The 20680-nt window shown below is 42.8% G+C and overlaps 1 protein-coding gene across 3 annotated transcripts in view; it reads right to left on the bottom strand.

Annotated features, from left to right (window-relative positions):
* SYNDIG1 (synapse differentiation inducing 1) overlaps positions 1-20680 on the bottom strand; it is a 76400-nt gene that overhangs the window by 44610 nt on the left and 11110 nt on the right. For all 3 annotated transcript variants that reach the window (XR_011725114.1, XM_071739951.1, XM_071739950.1), the window contains exons 2-3: positions 18646-19215; positions 4567-4704 (exon numbers count right to left, since the gene is read on the bottom strand). Coding sequence is in view for 2 of the 3 variants with exons in the window: in XM_071739951.1 (XP_071596052.1) it covers positions 4567-4704; positions 18646-19125 (618 nt within the window). In the remaining variant the exon portion in view is untranslated. The remainder of the gene's footprint in view (positions 1-4566; positions 4705-18645; positions 19216-20680) is intronic.

Here is a 20680-nt window from a genome sequence, read left to right as displayed (position 1 = left end):
GCTATAGGGGACCCTGCTCTGGCAGGGGTTGAACTAGGTGATCTTTCAAGGTCCCTTCCAACCCCTAACTTTCTATGATGCTATGATCTCTCTCTTCTCCGCAGTGACCACTGAAACATGTCAACATACAGTTTCTTGAAAGCCTCTACCTCTGAAAACTGGATAGCAAGTAATAAAAGAGTTCAGTGAAGAATGACAAGGTACTCCTTTGCCTGTTCATGTATGCCTTATGTCTTCATGATAACTGGAGAAAGTCCTTTCATGCAGCGCACAGTCCTGACTTCTCTTTAAAGACAATCCAAGCGATGGTATTTGGAGCTGTGCCTACTCAAGCAATCCATGGGCTGGGGAAATAATTACAGAGCTGTGCACGCCTCAATCACTGTGCAAGGGAGGTAATTATGGCACAGAGTAAGCGAAGCAGACGGGAAGCAATTGCTCTCATTGCGCTTGGATTGCAGACTGCTGCCTAGCAGGTTTCATGTGCTGCCAGGGAGGAAAGAAGTTTTGGAAGCTATTTGAACACCTAAAGATACCAAGAAGCATCCAGTGGGATTTTTCAGGTATATGTCTATTCCAGCCTGACAGAAATCCAAGGATGTTACATGGAAGATGGATAGAAGTGTTGTTTATATCCTTGATTCTGCTCTGGTCTGGTTGGCATCTTTCAGAACCTTTGGTGGGCACTTACTAGGAGGTGAAGGACTCCACATGACCACCCATGTTGCACAAGAGAGAAGGTACAAAGTGGAGCTCATTCACACCAGACTTAGGTCTCTGATAATTAATTTCTTTTAAAAGAAAGGAAAGAAATTTGTGCCAAGGTATTTCTCTCTTTCCTAAAAATAAATGCAGAAGGAAAAAGTGGATTCAGACTGAAAGGACCCTTCAGGATTATCAGCCTCCACCAAGCAGACATACTGACATGCCCTGATAAATCACCTTGTAGATATAATGGTAAATTTGACAAGACAAAAGATATATTTTTAAACTTTTTTTCTGACTTATGAAGCTTCAGACTTGCCTAGAAATCTACAAAGCCAGAATTTCTAGAAAAAAAAAAGAAAGCTAAAGTACTCAAAAGGGAGGAGATTTACAAAACAATAAAACATAGTGAGTGTTTCTTGATCAGTCACTGTTTGTGGAGGAACGTTTTATGGTGAAAGGCATATAACACTTAGATTTTCCTCTGCAAAAGCATTAAAACACCCTCTGTCTAAGCCCTTTAGACTCACTTATAAGCTGTTAGCAAAGCAGATGATCAAAAAAATTGCAAGCATAAAAACTCATACGCTCTGTTTGTAGTCAAAAAGTAGCCAGCTTTGCTTGGAATAGGGAGATCAACAGGCAAAACCCTACTCATGAAAATCAGATATGCCAATGGAATGGAATTGTTCTTCCTTTCATAGAGTGCATTTCTGAACCTGCCACTCCTCCCTTCTGGCTCAGCTAAACCTCATGCACATCTTTGTTTCCACCTGCACAGCTGCATCATTCCATACAGACGCACTCCAAGAAATCAAACAGCAGCAACAAATTGGCAAGAGCCTTAGAGAAAACAGTAAGCTCCACATAGAGCAGAAATAGCCCTTACAAAAAGCACATTGCTTTTATGGAGCCCAGGAAAAACTTATCTATTTGTAAACATCACCTCTGAAATTTTGCAACGTCCATCCTTGTATAATTCTTTCACTTGTATAATTCACTTTCACAGACGTATGCAGTGTAACTATACTGACAGGCACTGCAGGATTAAACAGAAAGCACTTGTGCTTTTGGACTGAGCTGCACTGCAAATATATCTTCTGCAAATCAGGCCTTAATCTGTAAATGCATTGCACCTAGAGGGTTTTTAAAGGTTTTTAAAAGTTTTTTTTTTAAAAAATTAATCACAAATGCTAAATTCTGTCACAAAGAATCCATCTGCAACCTTTGAAGTTCCTAGACATAATTTTTTTCAGGCAGGGCCTTTTTAGAAAGGACCATACAGGAGACTTTTGAAAAACTGAAATTTTCAAGAGCTCAAGCAACTAAAAAAAAAGGGGTGAACGCAAGTGTCAACTTTTGATTTTTAGTTATAGTTCTGACTTTTGATAAAGGATAGAGAATGTTAGACTACCCTTTAGTATTAATAGGAGATCTCAAATGCTATTCAGGAGTTGAAGTTAAAAGACCTAGATAAATAAAAATCACATGCTTATAGGACATAATGTTTTACTGCTTCACATATAAAACATCATTTTGAATGGTTTATGCTCCAAAGCATGAGTCAATACCACTGTCTTAATTAGCATAGCTAGGTGCAGGATTTTGGTGATTTATACCAACTCTTTTAGCGAATTCTCAATGATAGAAGGTTTTGGCCTTAATTTGAGCTTAGTTTTTCCACTGGAAAATGCCAAATTTTTGGGTGTGGGGTTTTGCAGAGTTGCCATTTTCAGTGAAAGCTGGTGGTTTCTCAGGGCCATGAGGAATGTGCTGGAGTAAAAGGTAGGCAGAGAAGGTGCCCAGAAAGCCGACAGACTCATGTGCCCATGCTAGACTGGGATGAGCACAGACTTGACCAACTCTCTGCAAAAGACTTGGGAAAAGCAGTTCTGATTTGATTCAACTGTTGGGGAGAACTAAGAGACAGGAGGAAAAGAGTATGCTGGAGTGGCATTTTATTAGTAGTAGTAATAGTAGTATCATTTTTAGTGAGGAGGTAAGAAAAAATTTCTGCTTCAAACACAAAACCAAAAAGCAGAAGTCAAACTTCTCTGAAACACAGTCCTTTCTCCTGTGTGGATTTAGTGACAGCTTGCCTTGGTGAATCCAAGGGTTTAATTTAAAAAGATTAATTAATTTACCACTTGTCAACTGAATAATAGCAAAGTACTTGCCTGACCTTTCTTATTGTCAGCTCCTAGTTATAGGCAGCCACATTAAGCATTTGCCCAGTATTATGCTAAACCAAACCAACATGTAAGTTTCCATTTTCCAGGACCTAAATCCTTCATCACAATTATCTTTTTTCTGCTTTCATGTTACCTTTTCCATCTTCCCTTATGCTCCAGCTGAGGAAGTAGGATCTCATGGATCCATGCTGGCTCCTGGGATCAGTTCACAGGTATTTTGGATGCCTTTCATACACTGACTTTCATCACATTTAGCTTCTTAGCCTTACTGCTTTTTAGTACTTAACTATATAGTTTGTTTTGCATTTATTGGACTGTGCTGTGTTTTCATTGCTTAGATTAAACTAGCTACCAACCTCTAGGTCTCCTGAGGGAATGCTACCACAGGAAATTAATGAATGCACTGTTTTCGCCAGCACAGAGCAAACACAGTGCTAATGGTGACAACCTCTCAAACCCTCCTTGGTCGCAGCACTGGTGAAAAATCCTCCCTAGTCCATGTGTGAAGAGATGGGGCCACTGAAATTGCAGTCAAATAGCTCTGCTTGAAGGACCAAATAGCAGGATACAAAAGTGTGAAGATCTCAGCTGATTGCTTTACTTTTTACAGCCATCATCATCAGGCAATTCCCTTAACCCAAACTTTGGAAATCAATAGCACTCAAATAAGGAAACTTGTTATTTTCTACTGGATAAGCTTGACTTGTCTCAGAGCCTTCAAAGTTCAATGACAGGCCCTCTCTTCCTTTGTTACTGAAGACTAGGAGTCTTCAGATCTGAAGTGTTGGCTCAGTCCTGAAAAATCCCCAGTGTTGGTAAACGTTCACAGAAGGCACACTAGAAAGGCAGGTGAGAAGGTGAATGATTTTGGTGCTGTTGAATCATTTGCAACAGGCATTGCTACCATCAGTAAATATAAATGAAAGTTTCCTTGCAGTCACTAATAAGAGTTCCAGTGTGACTCCTTTTCTGTGACGTTACATTATCTACCATCCTGGGAAACTCAGTAATTACTCTGCAGGCACTTGTGAAGACATACTTGTTGAAACAAATGATGGGGCACAAGGTGACTGTCAGGCACTGGCTGGAAACCAGTAAGCCTCTCTCATGAATGAAACAAACCAAAACACTGTCACTTCTCTGGTAAAAATTATTTCACTATTAAAATTGGATAAGAAAAACAGGCTGAGCAATTTTTTAGGGGAGAAGTAAATTGTTCCTGAAAAGCTAATTCTGCAGAACAGAAATAATTTTCCTCCTCCTGGAAGGACATTACCCAATTTACTTTTCCAAATTATCAGCTTGGGAATCAACAGATCCCTTTTCCCAATGGAAAATCCAAGTGTTTGAGATATCAAGGGTGTTTTCCACTCAGAAGTCACATCAACGGAAAATGCCTAGCTGGACTCTGTACGGCCTGACATACACTGTTGACTACAACCTAAAATATTTTGTAGACTCCTCCCTCAGAGAAGTATCTCACAAGACAACAACCACTATCACAGAGACATATCAAAGTGGGGGATGCACTATCCTGTTAACCACTGCCCACCACCCCAGAGAATGTCTTGCCCAAATTTGGGTTTTGATGAACTTTCCTTTCAGGTGTGAGGTGATATCTACTCCGTGGAGGCAAAACTCTGAATTAGCAGGATATGTTTTAACATACCTCATGAGACAGGTAAAAGGCAGCAATTCCTAATGGCCAGAAGCAGCAGAGCATGGAGAACACAGTGAGGCCAAGGTGATCTCTTGGTGGCATCATCAGGAAATTATCTTCACTTTCAGTGTCACTTGAATAATCACTCTGAAATAGCAAGGAAGAGAGAAATGCAGAGGTGCTGGTTAATGATATAATTATTTCTCCTTTGCCCTGGGCCATGTAAAATTCCCTCTAGTCACACCAGGGCAATTCCTGAATATCAAGTTAGTCCTCCCAGCACTCCTGGTTGGACTTAATGATCTTATAGGTCTTTTCCAATGAAAATGATTCTATGATTCTGTGATACAAGGCTTCTGGTGACTCACCCCAGAGTCTCTAGCATGCAGGGGTCTCTAAGCGGGGCCAGCTCTGGGGGCACTTGTATCCTATTCATCAGGGCCTGTATACCCATTCTGCTCTGCTTTGTCCCCACAGTGACAGGACCACAGGAGTCAGCCTGCCTTCCTGCAGTACCCACACCAGCCGGTGGCATCCTTTAGAAGGACTTCAGGATTGTGATTGCTGGCTGCAACACATCTCCCTCCCTGTCCTGCTGAAAGGGTCACCAGGACACTAACTCCCTGTTTTATGAGTTGAGAGACCCAAACCCTTATGTCTGCACCAAAATCAAACAGGAGAGAAGTAGGAGCATAGCTCAGAGGCAGGGCTATTGCTGCAAGTCGCAGGTTGGTAGTGCAGCTGCTCTGCTAGCACCAACACTTTGGGAAGCCACCCCACCCAGCATCACAAGGTCAACTCTCTTTCTGTCTCCTACTGCACACCCAGCACCGGCCAACAGGTGTTGTCCACATGAACAACAGGGGAATCTCCACTTACCAACTGTGTCACAGCCTCCATCAATACTGCATGAAGTTGTAAGCAAGAAATGAGAAATTACAAGGTCCATAAGGAGCTTAAAAAGGCCCATTTTACATTTTCATTTTCCATGAATGAACAAAAGAGACGCTCTTCCTAGACAAACTGGGGTGAGCTGGGGTGAGTTGGACTTCAGAAAGATATTGTCACATATCTAATGCAGAAGAAGATGCTCTGCATTTCCCAGCTCAAATAGTCTTCTGGAAGGCCACTGCTCAGGTGTCCAAGAGAATGTCAGACAGACATTACCCACTGGGGACAAGGTGTGATCATGGTGCAAATATGGTGCAAACCTAAGCATAAGGAGCAAAGTAGCAAAAGCTGAAAGAGAAGAAAAGCCCAAGTTGCTCCAGCAGTGATGGGATGCTGCCAGATTTACAGTGTGTACACAGAAGAACCTGACCAGGCGTGGTTCATAGATGCCCCACGGTCAAGCTGCAGCAACCCTGACCTAGCAAAAGTTTCTTTCATGATAATTACTAGGACTGGTCCACAGGGAACCTGACAGCCCTGCTGCTGAGCAAGTAAAAAAAAATTCTTCAGCAGAGCAGGAGTGGAAAAGACCCTGCTCTCTGGTGACTTTCTCCTCGCCTGAAGGGAATCAACATATATTAACAGGCACTGAGCCTGTGGTGATTCCAGGCTTTGGAGTTAAATCTTTAGTGCAAGAAGTGTCTTGCAAAGCTTGTTAACTCTGGGAGCAGCTCTAGGCTGAGAAAAGGTATCCAAAAATCTTCTCAAAAAAATCTTTCATGGTTGCATGTTCCTTGTTGATTGTAGGGAAAATATTGTGCAAAATCTCACTCAAAGACATCTGTGTCACGTTTAGAAACTTCCCTTTCTGAGCATGGATTTTGTGTCCCTCAGAAACTTAGCAGCCTGTTCAGGAGTTTTTTGCCTTTGGGCCAAAACAACTTCTAAAATTACACTGCTTTACAGGTGAGCTCTACATGAGAAACTCCTGAACATGCTGCAAAGTCATCAAGAAAGGAAACTGAAGCTATGTGCAAGAAGGTAGTTTCTAAACATACTGCTTGTGACTGAGAAGACACCATGACTCCCTGGTCATGGCAGCCTCATGATATTTGCAAAGGGATTCCTCCCAAATGGACTCATTTGAGGAACCCATCAGGTGACATGACCCAACACTTGCTAGCATGGAGAGAGTGCTTTGATACAGTGCTGCCAAACACCTTCCACACACCACAGGGACTTGGAAGGGACAGGAAGGGGCACCAAACAGGTCCCATGCACTGATATTGTGCATGCCATCTCCATCATGTAGAGCACCCCAGCCTGTGTCAGGAGTCTTGATGCCTCAGCAGAAATGACAAAGCTCCATTTGACACAAACTCATTAGATATTTTTTAAAAATTAAAATAATAATAAAAAACATAACATAAAACAAAACCAAAAAACCCTACACACAAAAAAGGGCATGTAGTGATAGGATGCCTTGATGGCTTTAAACTGAAAAAAAAAAAAGGTAGATTTACTTTAGATATTAGGAATAAATTCTTTAGTGTGAGGACGATGAGACACTGGCACAGGTTGCCCAGGGAAGCTTCGGATGCCTAATCACTGGAAGTATCAAAGGCCAGGCTGGACTGGGCTTTGAGCTAGCTAGTCTAGTGGAAGATGTCCTTGCCCATGCAGGGGGGTTGGAACTAGATGATCTTTAAGGTCCCTTCCAACCCAAACCAGTCTATTACTCTATGAATCTCATTTATGCTGATACTGGTGTTTGAGCTTGGTGACTTCCATTTTGCTTTAATTTTCAGAACAGACCATGTAAGTAATTTTTAATACCAACAATCTTTCCTTTCAGAAGTAAAAGAGGGGAGGAGGATGGAGGAAATACACAGTATTGCTGAAATGGTCTCTTGAAGCAGTGTTCTTCCCTAAAGTTTATGACAGGTACTATATGAAAATACTTTTGATTTCCCAGTTCTTGGTTGAGTAATGTGCTGGCACTGTACCTGTGAAAAGCACCTGTATCATATTTCAAATTGCCTTTTCTTGCAGCTGAAGATGAAATGGGGCAAAGATTCTCTAGATAGTTTTGATCAAGTACTGAACCAGAAAATGATCAGTTACACTGCTTTCCAAAGGGAACAACCATTCTCAGGGTAGCGGCATAACGCCATTTCAGAGCGCTTCCATGGTGACCAGAATGGTGGCTGGTAGATTGCAAGAGGATAATTGTGAAAGTTTTTTTAGTTATGCTAACATAAAAACCCTTGTTGGAGAAGATTAAGCCACTATAGGATCATATTAATTCAATAGTAGAGCTACACTGTGAATGCCGTTGATGTCCTGACTATCAATCACCAAGAGCAATTCTGATCAGAAAGCCCCAGCCATGTAGTCCACATGTGAACCAGAAGGAAAAAAAGAAAAAAAAAAAAGAAAAAAGAAAAAAAAGAAAAAAGAAAAAAGAGAAAAAAATGTTATAAATCCCAGGAAGAAATACAAAAACAAAAGGTACCTCTTGCCTCTTCCAGCTAAACATTCATTTCTCCAAGCTAACCTTCCTCCCTGATGTTCTCTCTCCTACAACATAATAGCCAGTCCTGAGCTTACCAAGAGATCTTCCCTAGCCAAAAACCTTTCTGATGTGGGGAATCTTCTGACAATTTGGTTAGCTGTCTGCCTTCACTTGTTCCAGGTTCTAGGAGAGCTGCACCCTGACACTGGAGGACCTGGGCTTTAGGGGAGTTGAGAAGCTTCACCAATTACAGTCACTTTGGGTTAGCAGACTAATCCTTCATGATCACTAATATTCTTCTCCACATCACGGCTCCTTTCATGCTTAACAGCTTCTTTATAGATTTACATGGAACTCTTCACAATTTTGTCATAACTTCACTAATCTGACTGAAAGCTTCTAACTCTTGCAGAAGCTTGGGAATAGCATAATTAATTCATTTTCAAGGTTTAGGTGCTTTTCTTTACTTAATATTAAGCTAGATGGGTTTAACAATCTGATCAAACTATCAGTTGGTTTTTTTTCTACAAGTGTACCACCACTGAACTCTCCAGCAAAATAATAAGCAAGAAAAAGAGAACTGGTACAACCATCAAACAAACAAACAAACTACCACAAAACCCACAAAAAACAACAAAAAATATGGCAAAGAGAATTAAAAGATTAAAATATCCTGTTCATCAGCAGAGCAAAGTTCCCTAATAGTTACTCTCCTAACAACTCTCGGTTACTCCAGCCTTTAGCTGATATGGTAAAGACAGAATCAGATTTTTCTCTTGAGAAGAGCTCTTCTATCTTGTCAGTCAGGTGGCACACCCACTTTCTTCATGATGCTAGAAAAATCCTAGGATGAAACAAGGCAAAATACATCCTGATGCAGGTGCACCACCTAAGGGACAAGATACAGGAGGATGACAGGCTGTCATGGAGCAGCAGCAGCAGAAACTGACAATCTCTTCATAATGTTGAGGGATTTAGTCCTTTTCAGACATGACATCTGGTTCCAGTGGTTTCCACTGAAACTGCACAACCACATCTAACCACAGCGCACCGAGAATATTTAAAGAAGGCAGCATTTTTCCACTGCAAGTCAGGCTCTGTGTTGGAGACACATCTTTGTGCTTTAATGTAAAAGATGTAATCTCAGCAAGAGCCACAGTCCTTCCCCTTGCCAAGTGACCTGTGCTCTCCACAGCCCATGAGAAGTGCTGCTGTGAGAATAGATACCTGTGCAAATGGCCCTGTAGCAGAAATGACCCATTTCTGAAACTGCTGGCACACAGTGGAGATTTCCTGATTACAATGTATCTTTCCCTTCCCCTCCTCTTTTTCCCTGGTAATATGGGAAAAGGACATGAAGACAATGGCCTGTTTCCCCAAAGGGCTAGGTGACACCACCAGAGGGAAGGCTTTCACCTGCTGACTCAATTCGGATGTCCTTACACAAGCTCTCTGGCTCTTTTCTTATTTACATTTGTTTTTCAGTTGTGCACATCTCTGCAGCCTGAAAATGCAGTAGGAAGAAGTGGTATGGGAAGGACACAAACTGGAATTCTGCAGAAATATGTCTACTTCTCAGACACACAATGTGTGGGATTTTACAGCAGCTGGAATTGAAGTGCTGGACAATTTGTCAGGAAATCCTGACCTCTGTATTCAAGGGGCTGCCTCTGACGCTTCCCAAATGACTGGTGCAAGAAGTCAGCCTTGAACATAACCACAAATGTGGCCACTGTGGGGACTGACAGGGTGATGCTGAAACATGGACGAATCTTAGTATGTGAAGTTCAACTAGCTGTTTCAGTTGATAGTAATGCTTCCCCATCACATCAGTGCAGCAGGGAGGGGAGAGAGCAGAGGATATTTAAGAAGGGGTACCAAATAACTTAGACACATCTGTACACAGAGCTGAATGATGGGTGTACACTTTGGACTGTTGTGTTTCATGAGGCAGATACCTTGAGAAAACCACTAGAACAGAGTTCTCAGTCAAGAGCAAGCTGAAAATATACCACCTCTGTGAGGAGGAACAGGAAGAACAAATGTGGACCATGAAGAAGAAAGGAAAGGTACTGTGCTACAGACGCGTACTTACTGGGTCCAGTTCTGGTACCACCATTTCCCAACTACGCTGGAGAAATAATGAATCAGAAGGCGGGCAAAGGCATCATGCTGCAGAAAGTCATTTACACAGGAAGAAAGCAGAGAAGCCAACTACACTTGTAAGATAAATTTAAGATGCAATTTCATCACAGTCTGCAAGTGCCTGCATGAGTAGATAATTTCTGATCACAGAGAGCTCTTTCATTTGGCAGAAAAGCCAAAGAAATAGATTCTGCCAAAAGCAGAATAGATGAAGAGCAGACACAAGGTGCAGATTTTTCACAGAGATGGTGATGAACACTCTTCTGCAGGCATAATGGATTTTCTATTACACCAAGCGCTTTCTTAAAACTGAGGCTAGCTATCCCTAAAAGCTGTGCTTTACCACAACCTGAACAGAGGGTCTACACACAGCCTGCAGTGGGCTGCCTGCAGCATACGGGTGGCTGGACTTGATAGTCGCATGGTCCCTCACAGTCCTGAAACACAAGGCACACTGGAGAAGTCAGAAAACAACGTCTGCTGTGAACCACAGCTGCTAGCAACCTTTGATGGATATTCAGGAAACAGCCAGTTTGCTATTAACTCTTTTTTTTTTCCTTCAAAGCAACCAATTAAGCAACATGCACACACTGCATACAAAACTAATTTCTCGTATGGCCCTGTGGGATCTGTTTCAAATACAGATGGTTGGGTGGTCTGTTTTAGACAAAGACCAACACGTGATGCAGCTATAAGATAATATGTGTTCTGTTTCCCTCCACACGATTCCTGTTTCAGTAATGTAGTTAAACCTGATGCCCTACTCTGATCAGCACTCTGCATCCCTTTGCTCTTCTGCAAGCAGTATGAGTTCACCTAAATGCAGCAGATGGTGAAGGCAGCATCCTGGATGGTAGCTCTCCCACTGATAGTTGCAGTTTACCACTGCTCTACCTCCACACAGATACTTGTCACTGAGCAGCATCTGGCTGATGCTTACTTAAGAGGTGATGTATCTAAAAATTTTTTGCCATCATACATTCTTTGTCCTAGTGATGCATTATTTCATAGAATCAGAAAAAATCAGGGGTTGTAAGGGACCTCAAATGATCATCCAGCCCAAAATCCCCTGCCAAAACAGTGTCACCTACAGCAGGTAATTTATTTAAGCAGGTATTTATTTATTTGTTTGCCTACTTCTTTCTACCATTCTGAGTTTTGCAGTTGCTCCCCTTCAATTTTAAAGATATTTAAATGGTCCATAATCCACTGGCCTGGTCCAAGCTTGTCTTGTTTCCCCAACTTCCAGTCTAACTTGCCTTGCCAGTCATGCAGCCAGACTTCTAAAATGGGTTTACAGAGGTCTCTCCTTGCTTGGAAAGCTTTTCATATATAACCTTGCAAACCTAAAATGTATCAGGAGCAAAAAAATGTGAATGCAGCTGTCTATTTTTCCTCCTGTCCCCCTGGATTTTAATCATGCCCCATACAGTCAGTCTGCCTGTACCAGTAATTTGCATTCCATGCATTGCCACTGGAAGGAGATAACTGCAGGCAGCAATACACAAGATCCATACAGCATCTGAATAAACAAACACAGTTCCCATAGCCTCCTAAATCACACTCTTTCCCTGGCAGAGAGCATTAATCACAGTCATAAAGTAAATACCCCTAATCTCTGTGTGAGTGATAGGGCTCCCACTCAGCAAGAGGACCTGCCCAGCCTGCAGACACTGAGGCTCCAGCCAGAAGAAGAGCTGATGGTCCCTGCAGAGCAGAGGGTCTCAACACTGCTTGTTGAGGAAGATAAGGGACACTCCTCTTCCCTGGGTCATGTCAGCAGGAAGAGTAGCAGTATACACTGCAAGCGAGTAGGGTGACCCTTTATGTTTGTCCTCTTCTTGCTTTAGAGCTGACACAGCTTCCTTTGCAGTCCATTCCTCAAAGAAGTGTGCCTCATCCTCAGCTTCTGCAAATGACAGCATGCAGCTTATCCAAAGCTCATTCCACTTACAGTCTGGAGCCCAGGGACCTCACTGTGTACTGTCAGTCTGACAGGTCAGGGAAGAGATGATTAGACGAGGAATAGCTCTGGGCACTGGTTGTGATTAACAAGATTCATAGCAGGACACTGGGAGACTGATGAAGGTGACTTCCCAGCCATGCTCCCTTCACCTAATAAAGGTTAATATCCCTTGGCAGGGCTCAGTATCTCCAGACTCCAGTGGATTCTCCATTAAGGAAGAAAAATAAATCAAATACAAATAAAGTGTAATCACTCTTGTAACCTGTTGCTAATAATGTGCCTCTAAAGGAGTCCAGGGACATAAAGCATGTCTTGGGGGGCGGTCAGATCAGTGGACCACTAAGCCCCATGCTTTGTCTTTGACAGCAGCAGCAGGATGTGACATACAACTGGACATTCTGCAGTCCACCTCTTGTGTTCCCCCAGCACCCACTACTGTTGTGTAAGCTATATGAGAAAGAAAAGCTTTGACAATTCCTGTTTATTGTTACTTATGGTTACCTCATTCATGAATCTATCCAATTCCTTTATAACTTGCCAATCCATCATAACCTGTTGTGGCAGCAAGTCACCAACAGTTGACTACTCTGTTTGTGAAGAACAATTTTCTGTTACCAGCTTCATGCCAATCTCTTACTAGCTCCCTCAAGTGTCCCCTGCTTTTAATACTAAAAAGCATTATACTAATACCTACTACTATAAAACCTATACTAAACCTAATACTGAGGTTTGGCAAACTGCATCCACCTCATCCTTCCCCTTCATGATCTTGTGCAACTGGCTGATAGAGCCCTTGGCCCTCTCTACAAAACTAAGAGTCCCAACCTTTTTCACTTCTCCTTGTACTTTACCTTAATAATTTTCTTTGCTCTTTTCCATCTCTACTATGCCCTTCAGAAATGTGGACCACAATTGCCCACGCTATTTAAGAAAGTGGTCTGCTGAACTTCAATACAGAAAAAAAAATGCTGCCAGCACTCTGTCTTGTTCTCAAAACTGTTCTTCAAGATACCCAACATTTTCTTGACTTATTGGCTTGCCCTGTACACTGTTGTGAGGGACTTCACAGACCACTGACAATGATTTCTCCACTGTCTCTTTCCTGAGATGGAGCTCAGCATTGAGTTCACATGGATTAGATTTTTATATACATATAAATGTATTAGTTTCCACTTATTTACATTGAAATACCTCTGCCACCATTTTGCCAGTGAGCTTTGTGCAGCCCTTCCAGAGTTCTCCTCTGGCATGCCAACTGAGTACACAGAAGAAATTAACACGGTCCACAAACCTGGATGGATCTAGGTGTTTCCAGAAATAAGAGCCCAAATGCTTTAATCTTTCCCATGTTCCTGTGTTCCTCTGAGGATGTGCCACATGACAAAGGAGACCAAAATGACATTCCCAGATCCTCAACTCATCCTTAAGTGAGACAAGACATTTATTGCACCATTTTCTTCAGCTCCCCAAGGTGCAGAATGGAGAAAATACCATTTTCCCACCTCATAAGAAAGCTGTGATGACCATGGTATTCATTAGTGAAAATGAGGTGCAAGATCCTAAAGGAAAATGACCACAAAAGTACTCAGAGCATTCAAGACCTGCCTCGGATGTCATCCACGCAACCGCCTCACATGTCTGCAGTAGGCTGACTCTTCACCCAAGCTGCAGAGCTCTCTGGAAGGGTAAGCCTCTCATGCTCAGCTCCCTGGGGGTCATCCAAATGTGATTTCTGGTTACCCCCTCCCAGAGGAGGCTCAGGACACAGGAGCTCAGATTTTTTAAGCACCATGCAGGACGTCTAAGCCTATAGAAGCTGGCCACATGGAGAGAAATTGCACATGTCATGGGGCTGCATGGAATAAATCCCCTCCGGGGCCTTCTCTTCACATTGCAGAAGAGATAGAGGTAGTAAGTGTTTGGGAATGCTGAGAAAAGGACTTAGATGGTCCAGGACATTGCTTAAGAGTCCTGTCTCTACACTACTAAGCTGACGTTAAAGGGATGAGTTTCAAACCAGCATCCAGCAGTTTGTAGGAAAAAAAAAAAAAAAAAGAGAACATTTAGCTTGAAAAGCACTACATTTCCTTTCTTCCTTCAATCCTCAGAGCATTCTATTTATTTCCTTTTCAGACACCGTTTCAGACATTGCTGGGAAAAAAAGAAAAAGGGTTTTAAGAGAGAGCTCAGATGTATTCTTTTATGCGACACATATGAATAATGTAATTTGCTGCCATCAATAGCTCAGGTTCCTCTAAATAAGCCATTTATCTAGGGGTTAGGAGGAAAACTAGTAATAGTGTAATATGAAAAATTATGTTTCTGGATAAAAGATGACACTGGATTTACACATGAAATCTGACAGGTGGACATTTCAGCTACCAGTTCATAATATTTCACTGCTGCAACATATGACAAGTTATCTATCCATTAGTTGTGGTGTAAAGAACTCATGAGATATTTATAAGCATTCCAGATATACCTAAACAAGGAATCATTTTATTTCAGGGATGAGCAACAAAAAGCGAAGTTTAAACAGAGTGTGCAGCCTTCTGCTTTCATGCCTGGTGATTGATTGCTGGAGTGAATGGGGCTGTATATGCTAATGAGAGCTGTTTCAGAAATGTTTTTTTTTCCAGACAACTATGATTTTCACAGGCAGTTTGAGTAACCTTATATCAGGCCCTGAGAAACGCTGCTAGGAAAAAAAAAACCCAAACCAACCAACCAACCAACCAAAAAAAAAACCAAACAAACCCCCCCCCCCCAAAAAAAAAAAAAAAAAGAAGCAAACAAAAAAACCCCAAAAACCCAAACCCAATCCCCAAAAGAGTAAGTTAAACTTGGCCATGTTGTTGTAATGATGCACACGACCTCTGTTTAGATGCCTCCTGCTCCTCTGCAAGATCTACCTGATTCTTCAGAGTCACCAGGCTTGGAGAGGGTAGAAGGTGCCTCTGGTTAGGAAATTTGTCAGAGACACTGGTGAGCTGGACAGACCCATCCTGAAGGGTAACAGAGCAGCAACCCCAGCAGCCCATCTGGGTCAGCTCTTCAAAACAAAACCAAATTACTATCAGTTGAAACAATTGCTTTTCAGATACTTTCTCTGTGGTGAAATTTTCTGCAGGATAACAACAGCCTTTCTGGTTGCCAAGAGCCCAACTTTCTTCAAAAGTGAAATCCTGACAGAAACACACTTACCTGTAGGGTCCATTAAAGCTGTTCTCAGCATGTGTCCATGGAGTCCTGCACTACTTGCAGGAGGTCCATGGATCCATGGACTACAAAGGGGTGAGTTAGGTGTTTCAGCATTTTTAAGAAACTAAATACCCAGTCCTGAAAAAAACCCAGACAGGTGCTTTGCAACAACACAGGCGATGCAGAAGAGGCATGGGAAAGGCCAGAAAAGAAGTAACTCACAATCCCAGGCTTGTTCTGTTTCTCAGGAGGATTTTTACTGAGATGCCTCAGTTAGGAATACACTTGCCTTGTGCTGACACATGGAGAGCAGGTGGTAGCCTCCCGTTTTCAAGAGACAACAGCTCTTGTGCACAAAGTTCACCTCTTTGCTAATGTTTGCAAAAGCATTGAATACTTCAGGAGTTTTTTTCCCAGAAAGAACTGCCAAAGCAGGTATGTTATGACAAAAAAGCCTTACAAGAACTGAGCCCTGATCTGCTTTTCTACTATGTAGTTCCCATCCCTCCATGAACTGTGTCATGACAGTCAGTGAGGCAGCATCCTCAGTAACATGCCATGAATCCTCAATGGCAGAATCAAATCCTTCAAGGTTCTCACAGAGGGGAAGGAGAACCTTGCACCTCTGCTGTATCATCCTCCCTCACTATTCTCCTTTAAACTTCTGTTCCTTTTCTACCCCACTTCAGGCCTAATAGAAAGTTTAAAAAAAATAATTTGCTTCTTTTCAGTAATTAATGGGGGGAAAAAACCTTTCTCGTGGGATAGACTTGTGCTGTGTGACTGAGGTGCTGCTTTTCTCATTTGGACAGATAGGCAAATTTTGGTGTAGTTAACAATCTGGCATGGTTCATTACTCAGTGATTGCTATATTCAAATCCTTTTCTTACAATCCTGGAGACTTATCATGTGAATCTATGTTTTCAGCAAACCTCAGTACCATGCAGACCCAGGAGGTCCTCATGCATCTGGACACAGCATACATGGGAAGCAGAATATCACAACACAGCAGTCACCTTTTTTGCTGGCTTCATGCTGTCAAATTCATCTCTCCTCCCCATATTTCTGCATTCCTAGATGTATCCACAGAATCTGGATCTTTGGGGATGCTGCCAGTTACTTCCCACACTGAGACCTGTTGTGCTAAGTTCAGCTACTCAGCAGGCTGGTCATTTGGGTCTGCTTCATGGAGGAGTGTGAAAATCACAGCACTGCAAAAGGTTGGCCAAATAAAACAGCAATGGCCTGGAAGCAGAGGCTTCTAACAATTTGAGCAATGCATGTGTTTCTAGTCATGCAGGTCTTTTCCTAGACCTTACCCCTCATTTTCTCCTCCCTTTCTCCATTCTCTTGGTTAAGAAGAAAACCCAACACATAACAGACCAAGATGCATAGGAGTGCACTTTGTGAATGTCTTCCTTCTCCAAGCACTCAATAGGTAAGGATAGCTGTCCATACACCTTTCTGTTTCTTAGCACAGTAGCACCCAGCAGGTTTCAGTGAGGCTGTGAAGTTGTGGTGTCAGGTGCAGAGTTCCCATGTAAGGACTTAATTTGCTCTCAACAGTCTATGGTCCAGTGAAACAGGACAGAAAGAAGGATAAGCCAGGGAAAATGATGCACATACTGTCCCAGCTTGATACCAAAATTTGCCCAGATTCTATCATTTCTCCCCTGGAGATCTAGGGAGGGGGAAAGTTTAAGTCACTCCACCCAGACCTTAGGTTTTACAGGTGGTTTTCTAGAAACACGTTCTCTATGAAAAGTTGATCAAGCTTCTGCCATACCACTTTGAAGAGACACCCTGATCAAGGGCCCAACATTGTAAAGGAACCTTAAAAACCCCACCAAGAACAGGCAAAATGTTTTCGATATAGAACATTTTCTTCTTTTCCTGAATGTTTTCCTGGCCTTTTAAAGCCATTCATCCAACAGCTGTCTAGAGACAATCTGGGTGGATTTGGACTGACAAGAGGGACATTTTTTTTCTGCCTATACATCAGGGCAGTTGTGTCAATAACAGCGTTAGACAATTACATGCCTGCTGCAGTCACTTGCATCACTACTGAGTGAGAGAAACTAGGGCAAAAAGGCAGCACTTAGGGATTTTGTTTTGATTAAGAAAATGAGACTTCCCACAGCCAATTTTGACATGCTGTAGAAGGGTGTGATTTGAGCTAACACCCTCACATGCCTCAGAGAGAAACTTTTTGTCTCACTGTGGAGGCATTGAATACAGCATTACTAGCACACACTGGGAAAAACACCTCTCTCTCCCTACCTTATCAATAGCAAGAGAAAAGTGAATAAAAGAGAAGTTGGGCTCTTGTTGGGTTGCCCCCGTGCTGATCACAGGGTAGAACACTGTTATTACAGGAGGTGAAAATAGAAGTTGCAGGATTTGGTAGGTCTCGGTGGAGAAAACTTCTTCAGTAGAGAAACACAAGAAAATCATCTCTTGATCTCATTTTGGACACTCAAGTTGAAGCTATATGCCTTTGCTCCAGACAGCCAAACAGTCTTTGCTAGGTTAGGATTTTGTGTCCATTGCTGGAGAAAGTTTTCAGACCAGCAGCATTATGCACTCCCTCCACCCCACATGCACTAGCAAACACAAATCTGTGCTGCACTTGGGCAGCTGGTTTCTCCCAAAACCAAAAATATTTTTAAAAGTAAAAAAACCTGCTTCATTTAAGAAAGCAGAATGTTGATTTCCAGAGTATGCACCATTTGGAGAACAAAATGTATCTTACTTTACCGCGAGCAATCAATGAAGCACAGGAACCTAAAAGAAAACATTACACTTGGGATCTAATGAAGTGTTCCACTCCATCAGAGAAAAATCTTTTATTTCAGAGACACTGGATTCATTGCAGCATAAAACCCAAAGACTTCTGGGTTTGTGTTCATTCAGAGACAGAAAATTTTATGCTTTGATCCAGTATGCAAACCAATCTGCTTTACACCCGGCTCAAGTCAGGAAAAAATAAGACATGAATTGGCCTACTGAGTAAGAGAAGCTCCATGGATGTGTGATGGATGCTCCTGACCCCCATCTTACACAGCATTTAAGAATGAGTCATCTTCAGTTTCTGACCTGCCCACTCAGAGGCAAGAGGGAAATGCTAACGCCCATTAAGGCCAGTGGGAATTTTACCATTAATATCTACAGAGCCAGGATTTACCCATCAAATAAAGATAAGTGACTGCTCACTGTCCTGGCGAGAGGAGAGAGCAACACAGATGATGCCATGCAGAGTAGCTTCCAAAGAAGGTGATCCCATGCAGACCAGCTCTTGTAGACTGAACACTTAACCCCAAATATGCCCTCGTGCCCCAGCCTTCCCCACATATCCCACATGACATCTGACCTCTAGCTCCTGGAAATCGTCCTCTTCCTCCACATCGTAGGAGAGGGTGTGAATCTTAATGTCATCTGCTGAGAGATCGATAAACTTGCTGTCTGGGTACTCCAGGCTGTCTTTGGCAGGAGATCGGTCCTCAATGAAGGTGGTTTCACAGCACTCTGAGCCAATGCTCTCGCCCCACGAGCGCAGAACATTCTCTGAGTAGAGGATGATGTTGGGCCGGTAGTGAGACTCCACCGTCTGCTGCAGCATGTTGGGGTCCAGGAGCTGCTGGACAGGGTCATTCCTGCCATTCTCCAGGCAGCTGGGTGAAGAAAGGCTCCCTGCTCGGTGGCTCTGGTACTGGGGGGCCGGGTACACAGAAACCAGACCATCTCGGCTCTCTGTCACTAAGTTCCTTGTATTAATTAAACCATTCCTTTTCCCAGCTTCAGCTATCTTACTGTGCATTACCACACTGTTCTGCTCAACCAAGCCATCCATACTGGGAGGTGTCTGAGGGAGTGGGACGGGTCGTCTTTATTGTGTTGTACCTTAGAGGCAGGTCACACTGGGGCAGTGGCTCCCATTTTCCTGATGAAGAAAGGAAACAGATGCTGAAGTGAGGATATAGGCAATGAATTACATATCAAAGCACCCAAATCAGCTTGTCTGTGGTAGCACCTCATGAGGAAATGCAGCCCCACATATGTACACACCCTGCGCTAGCTCTCCAAATATAACCCCATGCTGAGAGGCGAAAAACCCCACCCCAGATCCATGGGGTGAACAGGAGCAGATGACAGTGTGTAGTGACAGAAGACTGCCTGTGATCCCTCAGTAATTGTGGGACCCTTCAGAGAAGGGCTATGATGCCTCCTCCTTCCACCCACAGAAGTAGAGAAACCACCCATAGGTATGCCACTGTCATTCTGGGAATCATGTCCCTTTCCTCTAAATGCTCTAATAAGAGAAGTGAGGAAAAGACACAAAGATAAAAGAACAATTTTCATTTCTCAGAAATCCACAATTACAAAGGGAAGGCAGCTCGTGTGTTCAGCTGTCAATCTCCACAGCCACCCTTCAACCCTGGCAAGTGCCTACTACTCTTTGAAAACTGAGCAGTAGGAAAAAAGAAGCAGACAGTGCTCTTCAAATCAACTGAAAAAACCACCACCTGAAGATAAGATTGGATCTGACCCACAGGAATTAAAGCTCCTCTGGACAGTGTCTCAAATCCCTCTCATTTTTTTGGGAGCCCTACTTCTGATGCCTCCAAGGCTGCCACATGGTGACATTAAAGGACTGTGATGGGGCTTGCCAGCAATTCCATCCCAGGAAAGATGGAAGGATTCACCAGGAAGACATGGAGGCACAGTTGCTTGAGACCCAAGAGCTGGTTGCCTCCTCTTGCACAGGAACAACAGCTGTCCTGTCTCACCAGACCATCAGCCTGGCTCTGTTTCACGTGGGCTACACTAAGGTGTGAGAAAGCAAAGGGATAGCTCTGAAAACCAAAAGTACCTTTTTCCAGCCCGAATGTTTTCTCACCAGGATATCAGTTCTGCTCAGGTGCAGCCAAAGGAAAAGGCTTTTTCAATTATGGATGCATCTGTCACAGCAACAATGAGCTTGCGGTTTTGCTTCTGGGCCTGACTATAGAAATCACAGAAATGTTCCAGGCTTAAAGAGCTTCATATTAGATCCTCTAAGGCCAAATGCTTAAGGTAGGATTACCTATTCTCAGTGTGCTGCCGAGAAGAAAACAAGAATCGCACATATAGTCATATATACATATGTATTATTTTTACTCAATGTTTTCTATTTCCTTTTTATAGCAGAGATCCTCTAGCAGAGCAATGGTTAGTGAAAGCCTAATTGTACTCCACACACCTGCAGTCTCTCATTTGGCTTACAAGAGATATTTAAGCCATTCCTCAAAGCTGATCTTCTGTTTTTACACTACAAATGAGGCAAGAAACTTGTGTAACATACAAGAGGGCTTAACTAAGTGTGCTGCAGTGTTTGCATCCACAGCACTCGGTTTAGCACGTAGGAA

This window comes from Heliangelus exortis, chromosome 3 (genome assembly GCF_036169615.1).
Source record: "Heliangelus exortis chromosome 3, bHelExo1.hap1, whole genome shotgun sequence".
In the NCBI taxonomy this organism is placed as follows: Eukaryota; Metazoa; Chordata; class Aves; order Apodiformes; family Trochilidae; genus Heliangelus; species Heliangelus exortis.
This window is presented reverse-complemented; position numbering and strand designations above follow the sequence as displayed.